General features: G+C 39.7%; 1 protein-coding gene across 1 annotated transcript in view; it reads right to left on the bottom strand.

The window, feature by feature from the left end:
* The window catches only part of IQCH (IQ motif containing H), a gene marked incomplete at both ends in the record, with an annotated part of 227,693 nt that overhangs the window by 113,119 nt on the left and 93,489 nt on the right, over positions 1-21,085 (bottom strand). Inside the window, 6 exons of the mRNA XM_080691646.1 lie at positions 365-916; positions 11,349-11,488; positions 12,534-12,550; positions 13,483-13,521; positions 14,568-14,676; positions 15,554-15,661. Coding sequence (XP_080547772.1) covers positions 365-916; positions 11,349-11,488; positions 12,534-12,550; positions 13,483-13,521; positions 14,568-14,676; positions 15,554-15,661 — 965 coding nt within the window. The remainder of the gene's footprint in view (positions 1-364; positions 917-11,348; positions 11,489-12,533; positions 12,551-13,482; positions 13,522-14,567; positions 14,677-15,553; positions 15,662-21,085) is intronic.

Below are 21,085 nucleotides of genomic sequence, written 5' to 3'. Positions count from 1 at the left end.
ATTTTTTTTTTTTTACTAGCAAATTAAAGTGCCAGAAGGTATATATAGGGAGAAAAGGTAATGCAGTTAAAACATTGATTTTCTGACTGAACTACGAGAGTCAAAATGAAGGGACTTTTTGTCTGGAGAAAAATTGCAGCAGATTTTGCAGGCACAAGAGCCAGATTCCTGATTAGAACTAAAATATGACACACCAACCAACATGGAGCTTGTGCATTAAACACGGAGGGAAATAAAAGATGGGAGAGGCTGGGGGTGGGTAGTTGGAGAGCAAAAGGAAAGATAAAGAGGCAACTTATGGCAGTTGTTCGAGCAGAAAATGTTAAGAAAAAGAGGTCTGCCTTAACAGCTGCAGCTTGTGCACCTTGGCTCGGGTGCGGAAATTCTCCAGGTGTCGCTTACGCGATTCCTTCAGGATCTTCTTCAGTCGAGTCTTATGGCAATGTAAAAGCCAAGCGATGGCGATCACACCTGATGCCCACTTCTGCTGGCGGTAAATGAGGAAGATATTCCTTGCTCTGTAGCATTTCCATGTGGCTTGGATCTTTATGGCGGCCTCTGCCTCTCCATCTTGGCCCTTGAACCTCTGTCCTGGAAGGTTTATCAGCATTTGGACATAAACTGGGTTCTCAAACACTGAAAGAATGTTTTGTCTGGTAAGTCTATTATTCAGCTCAAACTCTGGAAGAAGGGCCACCAAGTTCTTCCCTTTTATTTTGACTTCTGGTATTGCGTAGTCTTTTAGAAACTTCTGGATATGTTCCAAGAGAGATAAAATATTCCCCCAAGCTAAGCTAAAACGTTCCTTGAATGCTAAGAAGTCTGGGGCTGTCATATCTATAATTCCATCATAAACAGAAAAGTCATAATCCCATGGTAGTTTCCGAGTTCCAGAAAATGTGGAGGTTTTTGCAGCCTATGGAAAGAAATTGTTGCCAGAGATTAAATATATCGTGATCTCACTTAAGAGAGTGGTCAAGATATACATACTATCACATTATCATAATCATTCAAAGGTGGGAAGAAACAGATCCTAGTTTGGCTTGACACAAACACATAATATGAACATCTGGCCAGTGTATATATATCATTAAAAGTCATTGCCAGAGGGCTATCTTAGAGATCACTCAAAGCTATTAGTTAGCATTTTCATAAAAATTTTATAAAATTGCTCAAGGAAAAAATATGCTTTTAATTTACTTTGATATGGTCAACAGATCCCATAATCTCTTGCACACATACACTCATGGTCTCAGAGAAGTATATTGCTGATGTCTCACTCTCACTCAAAATTTACCCACCAATCCTAAAGAACAGGGTGGCACCTTTCCTTGCAGCCTTTAGGATAATTTTTTTTTGGGGGGGGTACTGGGGATGGAACCCAGGGGCATTCTACCTCTGAGCCACACCCCCAGCTCTATTTTTTATTCTTTACTTTGAAACAGGTCTCAATGAATTGCGAAGGTCCTCACTAAGTAGCTGAGGCTGACGGTGAACCACGATCCTTCTATCTCAGCCTCCCGAATGCTAGGATTACAAGAGTGCGCCATCACGCCTGGCTCCTTTAGGATACTTTCAAACATGCCCATAAGAGCTGTTTCTGACCTGCTAGTACCTCCTCACTTTTTAGTATATTAAAGTTCTTCTGCCACATTCTCATAATACCTAAAGGTTTTTGTTTTTTAATGAGAAGCATTATGCGGTGTATTGTCATCCTTGTCATTTACTGGGTTTCTTTTGACAAGTGTGATTTGTAGTCTGGTGTCCTCTTAGGGATGTATCTGGGTTGGTCTATGGGTAGACTGGAATCAGAAACTACATAACAAATGAAACCAAAGAACTATTCCCTTTTTCATTTTGTTCCTCTATATATTGAATTAAATTTTAAGTCATGGGAATATGCTACTTTAATAAATAATTTTTTTAAAAAAGGGCTGAGGGTGTAGCTTGAAGGTAGAATGCCCCTGGGTTCCATTTCCAGCACTGCAAAAAAAAAAAAAAAAAAAAAAAAAAGAAAAGAAAGGAAAGGAAGTTTTGTTCTCCCCTACAAAACCACGCATTTCAATTATCAAAACTTGCTGCACTAGAAAAGTGGATACTCTGTCCTATGGTCTAAATGTTCTTAATGGCCTGGAGGTCTTGGAGGAAGAGAGAGGGCATAGATGCTTCAGGCTCTGAATTCTCCAAAGTCAAGCATTAACATCACTTACTGTGATGATTGTTTCTTTCTGTTTAGAGATAGAAGGAATTGATTGTCTCCAATATGTCCATGTTTTTAGATGTATAAGCCCATCTTTACCAGATCTTAGGACTATAGTGCTCTCTGCATTTTAAAGGGTTTTCACAAAACTGTCCCAGTTAACTTACCAACAACTATTATGCCACAGCCCTATTTGAGTGAGCAGTGCTATGTTTGATTGTTTATGCTATGTCTTTGCTAAGTAAAGACAAACTGGGAGTAATTTAAAAATACAAGGCCACATGAGAGAAAAGTAAAACCTTTATATACTTTATAAAGGTACAATAGCAAATGCCAGCAATTAAAAAATTTAAATTTTTTTCCCTCAGGTTCTGTGCAGTGGAATAATTACACTGTCATTTCAAGCGAAAATGCCAAAAAGCGAGTATTTAGTCCAAATTTTAAGATTCTCTTTTAGAAGCCAGCTCCAGCCGTGAGCTTTTGTGTGTTTTAACTTTAAATTAGAAGCTGTTATCAATCATAAGAATGATAGAAACAGTGTTCTTGCCATGATGCTAGTCCTTTCTGATCTAAGCAGGACTCCAAGAGCGAATGCAAACTATTTGGGAGATGGAAATCAAGTCTCCATCTTGGATGGGCAGAAGATTGTTTGAGGGGCAATGCCTCCACTAGTGGATGTCAGCGCTGGCTGAGGAGCAGTGGTTCCTGGGAGGAGACAAGGGCACATGTGCCCACAGGAACAGCCTATGGCTGCATGTTTGCTTCCCTTCAAGAATGAGTTTTAGCCCGACATGGTGGCGCATGCTTGTAATCTCAGCATTTAGGAGGCTGAGACAAGAGGATCATGATTCGCAGACAGCCTCAGCTACTTAGTGAGGCCTTTTGCAACTCAATGAGACCCTGGTTCAAAATAAAGAATAAAAAAATAGGGCTGGGGGTGTAGCTCAGAGGTAGAATGCCCCTGGGTTCCATCCCCAGTACCACGAAGGGAACAAAAAAAAAAAAAAAAAAAAAAAAAAAAGAATAGTTTCTGAAGGCAGGAAGGTTAGAAATCAGAGAAGGATGATGGGGCTTCATCAGTGAGAAACAGACATGTAAAATAATCACAGACGGACATGTATGAAGCTGGCTGCTCCTACAAGGAGTCCTGTCATCAAGACTCTGAGACTCTGATGGGAAGCAAAGCTATGGATGGGAGATTTACATGAGAATCTTGTCGCCTTGGAGATGGTCAAATATTTTTAAAATTCCTTATCCTTATAGAGAATCCTGTGGAAGCCAGACCATCTAAGAAATGGAAGTTCAGAGGGGAGGACTCTTAGGTCTCTCTACAACAGCACCTCATCACAGGCTGTGCCTAGGGCTAGCTATGTATGGCAGCACATGAGGTTTAGACCTTCTGCTAGAATAGACTTTTGGTGGGTTTTGGTTGCAGAATTTAACCGGGGCTGTTTTAGAACAAAGGGATTATACCTTCCTACCTTCTTGGATGATATTCCAGCAAAGACATGCTCTCAGAGGAAACACACTTGGACATCAAATAGACCACTCAGGCACTGGGAAGCTATGGGTTTGGAGTCAGCTAAAGCATAACTGTAGTACATCTGTCACGGAGAATGCCACACAGGGGAGCACTTTAGACTTAGAGCAAGAAAAGACATGCCTCTCAAGAGAAAGGCTTCCCAAATTAAAGCAGTGCATCAGCACTGTGAGATCCAGTGAGCAGGTAAAGACACAGCCGCTGCATGGCCTGCTAGGAATGGGAGCCCCGATCAGAGGTCATGGCAGGCCTCTGCCGCACCTTCTCTCATTCTTCTTCTATTATTTATCTCCATGAACTTGTCTAGTATCATTTGTTGGTTTTCTCTCTTTCACCTCCCTTCTTGTCTCTCTCTCCTTCCTTCCTTCCCCTCCCCTTCCCTCCCTCCTTCTTTGTTTCCAGTGTGCTATGATGCGCTATCCCAGTGTGATACCGTGGACTCACTAGCACTTTTCCTCCTAGTAGGGATGGCTGTCTATTGAGACATCTGCATTCTCACCCGGTCCTTCAGTGAGGGGCCACAGCTACACCCTTACCTTTGTGAGATGCCTGCACTACTAACTGGCTCACATACAGCCCAAACCTGTAGCTGTGGCCTAATTATTAGCAACCTGCTCTAACTGACTGAGTCAACTAGCTGGGAAATGCTCTTCTTCATTTGCAAAGTGTAATCACTAATTAGGTAACTTTGAGAGTTTCTGGAGCAGTTATTTAGGGAAAATTCAAAATCTAAAGCAACAAAACAAAACAAAATAAAACACCAGAAGATCCGGGTGATGATTACATGATTGAATGCCTCAACGTGAAACAAAAGAAAACAAAACGACAACAAAAAACAAACTCATTATTGCATTCTAAAATTCTGAAATAACTACCATGAAGAAAACTTATAGAAAAAATATATTTCAAAGCTAAATTTCTCTCTCTCTCTCTTTCTTTTTTGTTTTGGTTCTAGGGATTGAACCCAAGGGTATTCTACCTCTGGGCCATATCCTCAGCCCTATTTTATTTTTTATTTTGAAACAGGGTCTCGCTAGGTTGGTGAGAGTCTCACTACTAGCTGAGGCTGTCCTCAAACAGCGATCTCAGCCTCCCAAGTACTGGGATTATAGGAATATGCTACCATAGCCACCTCTAAGCTAAATTTCTTTATGAAAAAAATTATTTCCATATATGTAGACACCATGTGGATGTAAGAGTAAGCTGGATCCCTAAATTGGGTACAAGGAGATCTCCTTGTGGTAAACAGTCAAGTATTAGGGAAAATCCAACACGATTATCATCATTAGAGAATGGTAAACAATCCATTGCCTAGAAGGACAAGCAAAAACATTCTTCAATTTATGAGCCAGTGCTCAGATTCTCAAAAACTAAACATATCCATTAAGTAATTGATATAGATAACTGAATTGTAGGAAAAAGAGTAAGTTCTTCCCTCACATTATGGCTCAGAGTGAGAGCTTAGATATGGATAGTGAATAGAATCTTTATTATTCCCCCAAATCAGGGTTGCCATCTGTCTGACCCTGTTTTTTAATTTTGGTGAAGGTCATCTACAATGTGTTGAACTCTGTACAGAACAAACATCAGGACCACAGCTGGCTAGAATTGTTCAAAAGTCATATGCAATATTCAGAGAGAATAGAGACTTTACCAGGACCCAGAGAATTATACCACAGTCCTCAATTTTAACACAGGAGGGATCTTAAAGGTCACTGACTTTCAAGTGACCTTTTCTTTGCTCAATAGACTATTATAGGCTCAGGAAACAAGCCCCAGCGCTCAAGTCCCACTAACTTGGGTTCAAACCAAAGCTCTGCCACTCTCTGCTGCATGCTCTCAGAATATAAAGTTTCTCATCTGAGCCAGGCGTGGTGGCGCACGCTTGTAATCCCAGCATTGGGAGGGTAAGACAGGAGGATCGCGGTTCGCAGACAGCCTCAGCTACTTAGAGAGGCCCTTTGCAACTCAATGAGACCCAGTTTTAAAATAAAGAATAGCCGGGCTTGGTGGCGCACGCTTGTAATCCCCGAGCTTGGGAGGCAGAGACAGGAGGATCGCACAGGTTCAAAGTCAGCCACGCTGGCTTAAAAGACCCTATTTCCAAATAAAAAGTATAAAATAGGTCTGGGAGTGTAGCCCGGAGGTAGAAGGGTTTCCAGGAACCCCAGTACCACCAAAAAGAAAGAAAGAATAAAAGAATAAAAAATAGGGCAGGGGTGTAGCTCAGAGGTAGAATGCAAAGAGAAATAAATAAATAGTTTCTCATCTGAAAAGTGAGAAGTCTCTGAAAACTTCTGTGATGGTCACAACCTGTGTAAATAACTTTTCACAGAGCCTCCTCTCCAGTCTGTGTGGTTATTACTATAGTTGAGGAAGCTGGGGCTAGAGAGGGCCAATGAGCTGTCCAAGATTATAGATTATACAGCCAGTTGGTGGATCTTCTTAACTTCTAGGACAGTACTTTTGCTACTATAAGTAAAAAATCCAGTTCTTAAATATCCCCAATCCATACAGAACTAAAGGAAAGAAAAGAATTACAGGGAAAGGTTTGTCCTTGGCCCTCCCTGCAGGTCCCAGTCTCTCTCTTCCGGGTGCTTTCTCTTTTATCCCTCACCCCTGTCCTCACCCCCACGCTCTCAGTGCTCAGGCCTGGCCATGCAGGGTGCTCCAGATGCCCCGCTCAGCTGTGCTCCCCTTGCCCAGTCCTCCTCCTATCCCTCCTGCATCAGAGCCACCTGGCCCTCATCTGCTGTTGCTTCTTATTTACTCGGCTGGAAAGCGACTCGTCAAACTCAGCCCTGTGAATGCACTCATGGGCATAACATGGCACAATGGAAGAGTGGTGGATTTGAAGCTAGATGGCCTAGATTCTGGTCTGTTACCACCTTCTCTGGGCTTGGGGGTCGCTTCTTTTATAGGGTTCTAGTTTTCACTAGAGGGCCACTATAAGGGCACTTCTAATTTTGATATTTTCCTGTGTCCTCAACTTAATGTGTCACCCATCCACAGGCATTGGCTTTTATTCTCCCTTTGGTACTGGGGATTGAACCTACCTTTAAGCCCCCTAAATATTTTTTTAAGTGCTAATATGCTGAACATTGAGTTGCCGACAGTCTTGCTAAATTGCTGAGGCTGGCCTTGAACTTACTTTCTTTTTTTCTTGTGGTACTGGTGATTGAAACCAGGGGCCTTCTACCTCCGAGGTACACCTCCAGCCCCTGTTTTTTTTTTTTTTTTTTTTTTGTTTGTTTTGTTTTTTTTTTTTTTTTAAATGGGATCTCATTGAGTTGCTGACAGCCTCACTAAGTTGCTGAGGCTGGCTGAGAACCTGAGAGCCTCCTATCTCAGCCTCCCAAGTACTGGGATTACAAGTGTGTGCCACCATGCCCGGCAAACTTTGGAACTTTAGATCTTCCTATCTCAGCTCCCCAAGTACTGAGATTAAAGGTGTGCACCACCACCACCACTCCCCTTGAGATATTAGCTTTTGAAAAAAACCTTGTGGCACTAGACAAAACCATCAAATCAGAGGCAACTATCTCCAATGGCATCACTTCCTGTACCATGAAAAGACCTGCTCTCCCCCTTTTCCTTTTTTTTCCCTTAGATAGAAACTTTTATTTTTATTTTTTTAATTTTTTTTAGCAATTTCAAACCAAAATAAATGACAAATTGCCCACACCACCTAATCTGTAAGGCTGAAGAGAAAACCTCCAAAAGCAGTAGTCTGGTATTCTGGAAGCTGCAAGTTAACAAAACAGTTCTCAGATTATAAAACTTAGAAACTGCCTTAGATTTAAGTGTCAATTAAATTGAGATTCAAAGTCCTTAACCTTTATAAAGAGAATAAAAGGCAAAAATAGGGAACTCACCAAGCAGAGACGTATAAGGAAGAGAACTGAGAGGAAAGGCCACTTGGATCAGCAGCAATTTTCTAGGAATAATTTCTGCAATTGCTTTGAAGATATTATTATTCAAATGAGTCCTCCTGGATGCTGAAACACATCCCGAGGAAAAAACCCCGCCCTGAGATGTACTCTGATGGAACAAAATACTCAATGGATCAAATTCTGATGGAAGATCAAACAGAACAGAATCAGGAGGATATTTTAAATAGATGGAGTCTATTTGCAGTCAAATGTGAAATTTCCTTTTCTAGAGGCACATTTTACGGCTGCATTGATTTCATCTTTTCTGCTACCCTTCGAATATGCTCTGAGAGAATGTGACACAGTTAAGAACCACTTGGGACAATTATGATGGATGGGTTGAACCTGCTGGGAATCTGTACAGGAAGCCTGACAGGCTGGGAATCAAAAACAGCCTGATTCCCAGATCCTCGAGCAAAGGCATGTCCTCATTTCCTCTGTAGGTACAAGGAGCAAGAGCCAGGCCCCAAAAGGACCGCTATTATCACCAAAGTGAAGCTGGACATTCCAGGTTTCCTGAGGAAAAATGTGTGCATAGCAAGTCCACTGCTCACACGTCACTAAAGAATCCTTGAAAAAAATTTTATATGCTCCATCTTGAAACATTCTCTATTCCTACGTAAGTATTCTACTTTCTTTTTCTCTGTAGTACTTGCCACTCTGTGACATTATCTTAAATATCTCTTTATCATCTACCTTCCTTGTGAGAATTTAAGTCCCAAGAAAAGCAGGGGCCTTTTTTGCTTTGTTCATTGCTGTGTCCTCAGGACCCAGTACACTGCTCAGCACACGATAAAAGGTCATTAAAGGTTAGTTGAATGAACAAATGAATATTTGGATGGAGAAAAGTGTGAATATTAAAATTTAAGTTCATAACTACTTGGACTAGGATGCTATCACAAAGCTGTTCTATGATCATGTGAATAATTTTCAAACTTGTAGCTTGAGTGTTGGATCTTTTCTAAATGAAAGTTTGGCTTTTCAGCTCCAAAAATGCCCATACCATTTGATTAAGGAGTTCTACCTTTAGGAGATCCCCTGATTATGAAGATTTACATACAAAGATGAAAGATGTTCATGGGAGTTTGTTGATAACAGAGAATAACTGGAAATCATTTATTAATAATCAATAATTTAGCATTTATAACCTAATGTTGAAGGATACAATAGTGGCCAAGAAAAATTATGTTACATCTTTAATATAGAACATTATGTAGCCTTTAAAATGTTTTCATAATGAATTTTAAATCATATATGTAAAGGCTTATGAGAAATTGTTAGGTAAAAAGTTAAACTGCAGTTGAATACACAGTGTGATACCAAGAAAGGAACATGCCAAAGTTTAAATATTACCAAACAATTGGGATATTCCGAGGAAAATATCCCTGCACACTCTGGCATTTTCCCCTCCTTCCTAAACTTTCCAAATATTTAATGAGTGACCAGGTCATAATTTGTTAAATGAAAGAGATGAAGTAAAAAAAAAAAAAAGAAGATGATTTTGGTGCTTTTCTGGCCATTCCACATTTTTTTCTGGTAAATCATGAATCTTGTGCAGTAAGAGCTGTGCAGTTAGGTAATGCTATGAGGAGAAGTAAAAACGATTCGTAGAGTGTTTTTCTTGTCAATTACTTTTCAAATAAAATCACGTAATTAAATTCACTTTGAAAGTTTAATGCCAATTTCTAATGAATTAGAGAAAATGATAAATGGTTTTAAAAGATTCTAGTTTTTCTTCTGTTTGGAATATTTTTCTATCTTCCTTAAATGAGGTTTCATGGGAGAAAATGAGTCTTTAAAAAAGAGACAAATGGCCTTGGACTTGCTTTGGAATCTCACCGTCCGCATACCAGCCTGCCCTAAGGACCTGGACACTGAGGTTCGCTTCCAGCGGACAGGGTGGGATGCATGGTCCTGTCTGTGTGGAGTCGCGTGCAATCCTGTTGACTTCTCTACCTCATCTGTGAAGTGCATAGGTGTGTGCTTGAGTGACTGTGGAGACGTATTTATTTAACAGTTTTGTATAATAGAAGCAGAAAAAATGAAGATACTTAATAAATGTATTTAAAATTTAAAAAATAGAATCTCACTGTGTACCTTCAGGCTTCAGAACTCCAGTTCTTGTCAAAGTCAGCCTTGCCCTCTCACTACCTCTTTAGGCAAGATTAAAAAGGAAACTCGATTGTGCTGGGAACACAAAACCACACAAGGAGTCAATCTGCACTCTTTATGAAGTAGGCTTATTCCCTGCCAAGACTGGACATGTTAAAGCCCAAGCTGCTGCTCGACATCACCTACTTGTTTTCAGTCTATCTTTTTGCAAGTCCAGGGCACTTGGTTCAAACATAATACAATTTTTGACAGTAAAGAGGGAAAAGAACACAATCGCTGTGGGTGTGAGGAGCCTAGACCCTCTCTTTGAGGGAGCGCCTCTCATTTCTGCTCTCCCCTGTGGACATGAGGTGGGTTCAGGAAGCACAGAAGCTCTACTCAACAGTTGATCTGGTCCAATCTCCTTATACAGATAGGAGAAAATGACACCAGGTAGGGACAATAATATGTTTAGCATCACACATGCTGTCTGATTACAGCAGCCAACTCATCCATCAAATAATCTGTTTTCTAATGAGATAATCACAAGTATATGTTGAAAAACTACTAAAGAAAATAACTATAAAAACAACTGAGACCTCAAGTTGGAGATTAAAATGTTATCAAGGTAGTTTATTTTTTTTTATATACCAAAGGAAATCTTACAACAGAGGTATGGCTTAGGAATAGGATTTTCTTTCTTTCTTTCTCTTTTCTTTAACTTGGATTTTAATTGGGCAAAGTTTGGGACATACAGAGAATAATATAAAAAAATTACCGGGGACACATGTTAATTTTTTGCCCTCTTTGCTTTATATATGCACACATATAAAAATGAAATCTCCTCTCTTTTTAGTCCCATTCCTCTCTTTCCCCCCTTCCCAGAAACATACTCATGAGTTTAGTCTGCACTCCTATAGTCCAATAAATATATTTGTTTCCTTGCTTTACCAATGAAAATAATCATCAAAGTATCAATTAACTGGATCATAACGTAGCTATTAATATGCCTAATTTAATATAGCAAAAGGATTTATTTAATGAGACAATTTTAGCAACTTCAAGCCTTTGAATGAGATTTCAGAAATAGAAGATTCCTCAAAATTCTTGAAATAATTAGTGTTACAAACCTAGCATTTATTATTTTATTTCTTGAATCCTTATGGAGAGCCTAGCTCACTCAAACTTACTCAACTTCTTGAGTGCTGGTTATTTGATTAACTTATTGAGGAGATAGAAACAGCTGTTAAAGACAGAGCTGGCAGCAGTGGACAGGACAGCAGCGATGACACCTGCCGTCTGATATTAAAGGACACAAAGACACATAAACTTATCATCTGTCACATAATATTAGGTAGAGAAAACCTATATTGCATTGGGTAGGCAGAGATCTAATATACTCTAGAAAGTTTTCCATAAAAACAATTGGGATTTATAAAAATTTTCTAATGCTTGGAACTCTGGAGTCACATACAGTTTGCATACTGACTCTGTCATTTACTCATTGGGTGAGTTAACTTCTTTGCAGCCTGCTCTTCTTGGTAAAATAGGAATAAGAATAGAACCTACTGCATAGAGGTGTTACGTGAGATAATCCACACAAGATGTTAGGCATAGAGCTGACACAGGTCAGCACTCGTGTATGGCTGGTACCAGTGCTGCCAGAAGTAGTAGTGATGGTAGTGGTGACATTTGGAGAACTGGTCCAGAGGAAGAGGTCATAACCTGGTATGTGGAGAGAGCACCAGCTCCAGAGCCCCACTGTGCTCACTGGTCCTCCGCAACCCTCTACCATGGGGGTTGGCCCAGGAGCAATGGCAGTGCAAGATCTGTAGCTGCTTTGAGGGTTCAGAGGGTGTGGAAGGTGCTTGTGCCGTGCACATGGGACATGACAATCAGCATTAGTTGTTATCAATAATACAGATAGAATGCCTTGCTGTTCTTGAAGCACACTCATTTTTAAGTGCAGAATTGGGCTCACCATTTCCTCACGGTACAAAGTCAAGGGGACTAGAGGAAGGGTCTAATTGCACTGATTAGTTGATCTAGGAGCAATTTGTCTAGGTTCAGAAGGACTGTCTGCAATAGTGTATACAGCGCTCTCTAGCCACAGCTCTATGAAAGAGACTCAAAAAGGGGGCTCTATTTTCATGAGAAGAGGCGGCTAAGGTCCCTCTGAAATGCTTACTGAGAAGATCACTGAGAACAGGAAGCTTAGAAGATGCTTATTTATTTATTTATTTATTTATTTATTTATTTTTGGTGGTACTGGGGTTCCTTGAAGCCCTTCTACCTTAGGGCTACACTCCCAGACCTATTTTATACTTTTTATTTTTTGGAAACGGGGTCTCTTAAGCCAGTGCGGCTGCCTTTGAACCTGCGTGATCCTCCTGTCTCCGCCTCCCAAGCATGGGGATTACAAGTGTGCACCACCACGCCTGGCTAGAAGATGCTTTTAAAAATGGGCTGATAGCCAGGCGTGGTGGCAGATGCTTGTAATCCCAGTGCTTGGGAGGCTAAGACAGGAGGATCGCACAGGTTCGAAGCCAGCCTCAGCTACTTAGTGAGGCTCTCAGCAACTTAGTGAGACCCTGTTTCCAAATAAAGTATCAAATCGGTCTGGGAATATAACCCGGGGGCAGAAAAGCTCCTGGGTTCCACCCTTAGTACCACAAAAAATAAAATAAAGTAAAATAAAAATGGGCTGATGAGTTATGATGAAAGTGCTTTATCCTTCCTAAGCACTTTCATTTCATATATGTTAACTCACCTTGTCCTTGCAGCGACCTATGAGAAAGGAGGACTCATCCCCAGTTGTCAGAGGAGGAAAGTGAGGCACAGCTTAAGCAACTTGCCAAATAAGTTTCTCTGCTACTAGGAGGAGAATGAAGCATGTTCCTATTTCAAGTTTTATTTATTTATTTATCTTTATTTTATTTTTAACTAATGTATGGCCCTGTAGAATAATCCTTACTGGCATGTACCTGCCATTTTGTAGGGACTATTTCATTTATTCCAACTTTTTTCTTACCTTAATTGTTGTAGTCAGCTTAACACGAAATCCCATACCCCTAACAACCTACCACATTATGTATGTAGTGTGTGTATGCACATGCTTGCATATATGTATACACAACCACAGGTGCACACAGGTAAGTACATGCTAGGGGACAACTGAATTTATTTTTATCTTTTTTTTTCCCCAGTACTAGGAATTGAACCCAGGGGCATTTTACCTCTGAGTTTTTTTGTTTTATTTTGTTTTGTTTTGAAACAGGGTCTCACTAGGTTACTGAGAATCTTGCAACATTGCTAAGGGTGTCCTCCAACCTTCAATGTCTCAGCCTCCCAAGTACTGGGATTACAAGCGTGTGCCACCACACCCAGTTCTTTATTTATTTTTAAGAGTACCTTTGATGAAAATCTTTGAGGTTGAAGACTAATGTGATTAGGCCAAATTTTGTGGACACTAAATCTTTTGTTCCCACGAAAGACTGAGAAGTGATTCAGTCCCCAGAGCAAAAACAAGGTTTTTCACTTTAAACAAAATATTTTTTTTTCTGAAAACATGATGTAATTTCTTTCATAAAGGAAGAGCAAAAGAACTTTTGTTGCTGTCTCCAGCTGTCGAGGGACCTCCCACACTTCTGCCCTGCAGCCTAAGGAAGGGACATCAGGTGACAGACCCCAAATTTCAACTAGTCACACAAATTACAGACCTTCCTGTCAAGATGTCCTCTTGACCTTCTGCCTTTCGCCTACAATGAAGAACAGACACAGTTTAAATCAAGATGGCTCTCATGGGTAATTCTATAAAACAAATAAAGGGCTCAGAGCCCCCCCCGCTGGGCCAGCCTGCCCCCTCTTTTCGGGGAAGGCCAGGCGGGAGGTAGTCATTACAAAGACCTTTTCCAACCCCAGACAATACTGCTGTACTGGGCAGGCCCAGTTTGCTTTGAGGAAAGAGTTTGACAAAGTAAATATTTACAGGAACAATTATAATCAGATGGCAAGCCCCACTTCTAGGGGATGCTGGGAGAAGGATTTACAAGAGAGGGCTTTGTGTGCCACAGCACTGCGGGCCAGCGGTGGAGCCTGGCCAAAAGTCTTTCTCGTAGCTTTTTTTTTTTTTTTTTCAGTACTGACGAATGAACTTAGGGAAGCTCTACCACTGAGCTACACCTCCAGCCCTTTTTTATTTTATTTGGAGACAGGGTCTCGCTAAATTGTTGAAGCTGGTCTCAAACTTCTAATCCCCTGGCCTCCGTCTTCCGAGTAGCTGGGATTACACGCACTACCATGCCCGGCTCTCTAGCCTTTTAACTTTCATGCCCAGAACATTTTCCACAAAGTGTATGAATAATTACATTTACCATTGAAAAGTCAATTCTGAAATTTTGTACCAGTCCAGGACCACAGGGAAAAGTCTTTAAATATTACTGCTTCTAGCAGTAGGAGAAAGCTTTGTGAAGTCAACAGAGGAAATTAAAGCCAGGGCTAATTAGTATTCAGAAAATGACACTATTTAAAAGAATTGTTTGGAGATAAACTGCTTATAGCTAAAATTCAGCCACAGTATTTGCATTACCTGTAGATCTACTCTCTCTAGAACTGTGGGAGCTGAGAGCTAGAACAGGGTGAGAATCAAAACAGGTGTCTCCGCCTGTTCCCATAATGCACATTAGCCCGTGGCCTCCTCACAGCCTGTTAAACAGCTGAATTTGAAACAACAATGGTGCCGGCCAAACACTTGCCTGAAGGCCTGTCTGTCTTGGGATTTGGCCATTCACATTGATTTTTTTACCCACATTTTTCATGAAACACAAATATTTGCCATGGCAACTGGGGTGTCACGTGACATGCTGCTGCATACACAGCCTGGAAATCTCTTAAGGGGAAACAGCCCATCAGTGCTGAAAACACAGCGAAAACCTCTTTGAGAAGAGTTGGGCATTAAAAGGTAAAGGTCTAGGGGGAGCCGGCTGCAGGCTACTTTGGAGCCATAGCAGGATTAATTTCTTTGCTGATACTCTCCAATTTCTCTTTCTTTCTTTTTTCTTTTTTTTTTCTTTTTTTCTTTTTTTTATGAGAGCAGCTGAAAACATGATATACAGGGTAAGCCAGAAAAGACATCGCCAGCTGTCTCCTTTTTGTGGTGAAAAGTTGCAATTATCAAGTCTGTCTGGGGCCCATAAGCATAAGAAAGCAAGCTACAAAAATCCAGCACCTTTAAATTGAGTACACCTTCTCAAGGATGAATCATGTTGTACTGTGAGGTGCTGATGTTAAAGGATGCCAAATTCCTTCCTCTTTCTCATTAAGGGTTTCTGTGTAAAATTAGAGGTCTTGCCTTTCCAGCCTATGCTTAAAGACAAAGGTGATGGAGTGAAACCCTGTACAACATAAATTTAGATGCAATGCAATCACTATTATATCCCAAACTCCCGGACCCCTGACTCAGCCACATAGTTAATCTCACAATAATGTAACAAGACTGGATCCTTTTAGACCCACTGGCAGTGTCAAGGTAGAGTTGACTTGTATAATAATCCTCCTTTCTAAAACCAGGGACTGGGCATGTAGCTCAGTGGTAGAGTGCTTGCCTAGTATAAGGGAAAACCCTGGGTTTGTTCCTTAGCACTGCAAAAATAATAAAATGCCATCCAGCAGCAGCTGAAATAACACTTTCTTTGTGGAAGGAGCAACTCTACACGTGGATATTCCCCCAAATCTCCCAGATGATAGTATAAAAAAAGGGGAAATGCCATTTTGTAGCAGAAATACAAATACCTTTGGTTTTGGTTTCTTTTGAGACTCTTGCACTTCTCCTGGAGCCTTCGGCGGCGGTTTCTGAGGCAAACTGGTGAGAGCTGTGGATGAAGGTGGGTGATGTTACCTCTTCCAGAAAGAGAGGGAGAGGCACTGGGTGGGTGCTGTGGGGTTTGCATCTTGAAAGGCAAATAGCTCTGTCACCGGTCTGCTCACTATCTGTCTTTTCTATATCCAGTGAAAGAAACATCTTAACTATTGACTTTAGAAGAAATGTCAGCCTTATTTTTTTACTCTTTATTTTGAAAAAGGGTCTCACTGAGTTGCAGCAGGCCTCACTAAATAGCTGAGGCTGACCGTGAACCAGCAGTCTCCCTGCCCCAGCCTCCCTATGGGGGTTACAAGCGTACAACACCACACCGGGCTCAAGTAATTTACTCAAACAGTTAACTCAGGAAAAGTGAGGCTGTTCACCTCAATTCCTTCCCCTCACCCCTTTTCTGTCAGTTCTAAAGTAATAGTCTCTGAAAGAATTAACAGATATGACCCAAATCAGCATGCTTGTCAAAGATATCAATATGTAATTTAGAATATCACTTGGAGGACTAGGTTCTCTCAGGCTATCTCAAGTGGGCTGCAAAGGAATATGTTCAGCCATCTTGTAAAAAACAACTAGAACTGCAGAGCACTCAGCTCCCCAGAAGAGCATTGTCTGTGGCCTCTGGACCAGCGTTCTCTCCTCCCTGGGTTCCCTGCTTCCCGTGAGTCTCCCTGCGACTTGTACCCCCTGCCCTCCCCTTTCCAAGCCTACAAGTTTTTGCCTGGACTTCTGCATCCTCCTGCCCCACTGCCTGCTTTGGGCTCTGCTCTCCCACCGCTGCCAGTTGATTCACAGCGGAGTCCAGGCTGCCCCCGACCCACAGACTCACCAGACACAGTAAAACCTAAGTCATTCCTAGGATCTGCAAACTCAGTATACTTTCTGTCTAACTTTCAGGTTCCTGCAGTTAAGTGAGCCTTATTGCTAAATTCCCATGTAGAAACATAACAGCTAACACATTTTCAACTTTTAAAGGATTTTAGTAAGATTTTTATAGAATTTGGTAGAATAAAAATTTCACAGATTTGTAATTTCACATATTTTTTCAGAGGTAATAAATATCAGGAAACAAACAAATAAACAAAAAACCATGTCTTCCTGACAAACTTGTATGCTTCTGTGGTACTTATTGCTACTTTCCAGTCAAATATCCATTCACCTTTTTTCCTTGATAATTTTAGAAACCCAATATTTTTCAGGGTGAGAATGTGCCTAGCTTTCAGGGTTTTCAGATGTAGTCAAAACAAACAAACAAACAATAAATAAATAAAGGGATATAGCTAAATTCTAATTTTAGATAAACAACAAATAATTTTAGTATATTGCAAATACTGCCAGGTGTGGTGATGCATGCATTTAATCCCAGTACTTGGGAGGCTGAGACAGGAGAACTACACGTTCAAAGCCAGCCTCAGCAGCTTAGTGAGGCCCTCAGCAACTTAAATAGACCCTGTTTTTAAATAAAAAATAAAATGGTGCTGGGGGTGTAGCTCAGAGGTGTAATTTCCCTGGGTTCAATCTCTAGTACCAAAACAAATCAAATATTAAGTATATTAAATATCCAACAAAGATCATCAGAATTTTCATGAATGGATTAGACTACGTATAACTCACCATACAAAGTATCTAGTATATGCATGTCCCTAATCCTATTTAGTATAGGCATGTCCCTAAATCCTAATGCTAATTCTTATCCCTGGATGGTCTCTGTCCTACTCTTCCTTGTAGCTAACAGAAGCCATGTGACTATTGAGATTTAAGAGCAAGTATACTCAAAAATTTCTGGGAAGATACAGACACCACTATGTTTGCCGTCTTCCTACCTGGAATATAGTATATGTGAGGCCTGGGTCTGCAGGAGCTATCTTACAGCCATGAGACAGCCCATGCAGTGTGAGCCCACCCCAGTGTAGTGTTGGTCTCAGTGTGTGGCACAGCTTTTATGACCACAATACAATAAAACTAAAAATCAGTAACAAGAAAAGCATTGGAAACTATACACATTCATGAAAATTAAACAATTTTATTTTGATCTACCAATGGATCAAAGAAGAATCAAGAAGGAAATTAAAATGTCTTAAAATGAATTAAAATGGAGACATGACATACCAAAACCTATGGGATACAGCAAAATAAAAAATAGAAGGGAAATTTATAGCACTCAATGCCCACTTTAAAGAAAAGTACAGAGATCTCAAATAAATGACCTATCAAGGCATCTTGAAGAACTAGAAAAATAAGAAAAAAATATAAAATCAGTAGAAAAAAGTGAACTAGATCAGAGCAGAAACGGAGACTAGATTATAAATGATCAACAGAACAAAGAGCTGGTTCTTTGAAAAGATAAACAAAACGGACAAACCCTTAGCTAGACTTAGAAAAAAAAGAGAAGGCTCTGATAAAATTGGAGATGAAAAGGTAAACATCAAACTAAGACAACAGAAATACAAAATATCATTAAAGACTATTACAAATAATTATATGTCAACAAATTTGATAATCTTGAAGAAATTGAACAAATTCCTAGAAGCATACACCATACCAAGACTGAATCATGAAGAAACAGAAAACCTGAAAAGAACAATGACAACAGGATTGAATAAGTAATAAAAAAGCCTCCCGTCAAAGAAAAGCCCAGAATCACCTAGTTAAACCATCACTGTTAAACACTGAAAGAATACCAATTCTCCTTAAGTTATTCCAAAAAGGTAGAAGGAATTCTTCCAAACTCATTTAACAAGGCCAGTATTGCTCTGCTATCAAAACCAGAAAAGGATGCAACAAAAGAAAACTACAGGCTGATATCCTCAGTGAACAGAGATGCAAAAATCCTCAGCAAAATACTAGCAAGCCAGGTTCAACAGCGTGTTAAAAAAATTATTCACCATGATCAAGTGGAATCATCTCAGGGATGCAAGGATGGTTCAATATACACAAACCAGTAGATGTGTACTGGTTCAATATACACAAATCAATATACACAAATCATTCAGCAGAATGAAGGACAAAATCCACAGGCAGAAAGGGCATTTGATAAAGGTCAGTATCATCTTCGCAATAGAACTGCTGGGCAAATTTGATATAAAAGGAATGTGCCTAAACATAATAATAACCATTTATAATAAGTCAATAGCCAACATTGTAGGGAAAAAGCTTTCTCTTTACAATCAGGAATAAAGATAAAAATTCCCACTTTCCTCAATTGTATGCAACATAGTTCTGGAAGTCCTAGCCAGAACAGCCAGGCAGGAGGAAGAAATAGAGGGGATCTAAATTAGAAAAAACTCAAACTGTCCTTGTTTGAAGATGACATGACCTCATATAGAGATGACTTCAAAAAATCAATAAAAAATATCTAGAAGAACTAATTAATTCAGCAAAGCTGTAGACTACAAAAACAACATATGAAAATCAGTAGCATTGCTATCTCTAAATGATAAGTGATCTGAAATAGAAATAAAGAACACAGTCTCATTTATGATAGCTACAAAAATAGAATAAGTTTAATCAAAGAGGCAAAACATCTATACAATAAAAATCATAAAACATTGATGAAAAAAATTAAAGAAGATACAAAAAAGTAAAAAGACATCTATGTTCATGAACTGGAGAGTCAATAATATTAAAAATGTTTATAACTACCCAAAACAATTTATAGATTCAGTGTAACCACTATCCAAATACCACTGACATTCTTCACTGAAGTAGAAAAAAAATTCTATAATTTATATGGAACCATAAAAAAGCAAAGAAACAAGAAAAAGACAAATAGCCAAAACCATCTTGAGCAAAAAGAACAAAGCAGAAAGCATTATATTACCTGATTTCAAAATGCTGTAGTAATCAAAATAGCATGGTATTGGCATAAAAACAAACACAGACCAATGGGATAGAATACAGAGCCTAGATTTAACCCACACATCTATAGCCAACTGATTTTTTTTGTGTGTGTGTGTGGTACTGGGGATGGAACCCAGGGGGCATTCTACCTCTGAACTACATTCCCAGCCCTATTTTTTATTTTTTATTTTGAAACAGGGTCTCACTGAGTTGCAAAGAACCTCACTAAGTAGCTGAGGCTGTCCATGAACACGATCCTTCTGTCCCAAATGCTGGGATTACAAGCGTGTGCCACCATGCCTGGCCTAGCCAACTGATTTTTGGCAGAAATTCCAAGAACACACATTAGAGAAAGGTTAATATATTTGATAAAACTTATGCTGGGAAAATTAGGTATCCACATGCAGAACAATGAGTCTAAACACCTCTATGTTTAAATACTTACCTACAAGACCTGAAAGTATTTCCTGGAAGTAAATATAGGAGAAATGCTTTAGGACGTTGGAATTAATGAACTTTTTTTTGGAAAAAATCTCCCCAACACAGAAAATCAAAGCAAAAACAGATAAATGGGACTACTTCTAATGTAAGCTTTTGCACAGCAAAGGAATTAATCAACAGAGTGAAGAAACACCTACGGACTGGGAGAAAATACTTGCAAACTATACATTGGACAAGGGATTGATATCCAGAATATAAATGGAATTCCAAAAACTCAGTTGATAAAAACAAACAAAAATGACTAAAATAGGCAATAAATCTAAAGAGACATTTCTCAAAAGAAGACATACCAGTGGCCAATGGATACATGAGAAAGTGCTCAGTACCACTAGTCATCTGGGAAATGCAAATCAAAACCACAGTGACATGTCACCTCACCCCAGTAAGAATTTTTATCCAAAAGACGAAAGATAAGAAAAGCTGGTGAAGATGTGGGGGGAAAGGAACTTTGCAACACTGTTGACAGAATGAAGTTCCTCAAAAAAATAAAATATTGAACTAATATATGACCCAACAATCCTGCTACTGAGTACATATCCAAAGGGGAAAAAATAAGTATATTGAAGAGATATCTGCACTCCTGGGTCCACTGGAGGCGCTGTTCATAATAGCCAAGAACTGGAAACAACCCAAGTGTCCATCGCTGATGAATGGACAATGAAAACAGGGTACATACACACAGTGGAAAATTATTTAGCCATAAAAAGAATAAAATTCTGTAATTTGCAGCAACATGGATAGAATTGTAGACTATTATATTAACTGAAGTAAGTCAGGCACAGAAAGACAGGTACAGGTACTGTGTGATCTCACATGTGGAATCTAAAACGATGATCTTAAGGAAGTTGAAAACAGAATGGTGGTTACTGGAGACTGTGGAGTACAGGGAAGGGGAGGAATGGGGAAATGTCAATCAATCAGTATTGAGCTACATTTAGATAGAAGCAAGTTCTGATGTGCTACTATTGCACAGTCAGATGATTACACATAAGAATAATGTACTGTACATGTCAAAAGATTAGAAAAAAGGATTTAAATATCTTCACTATACAGATCTGAAATATATGAGGGGATAAATATACTTAACCTGATTTAAACATTACGCAGTGTGT

This window comes from Muscardinus avellanarius (assembly GCF_963383645.1).
Source record: "Muscardinus avellanarius genome assembly, chromosome: 3".
NCBI classification, from domain to species: domain Eukaryota; kingdom Metazoa; phylum Chordata; class Mammalia; order Rodentia; family Gliridae; genus Muscardinus; species Muscardinus avellanarius.
Note: the sequence above shows the minus strand (reverse complement) of the source record. Positions and strands in the feature narration are given on the sequence as shown.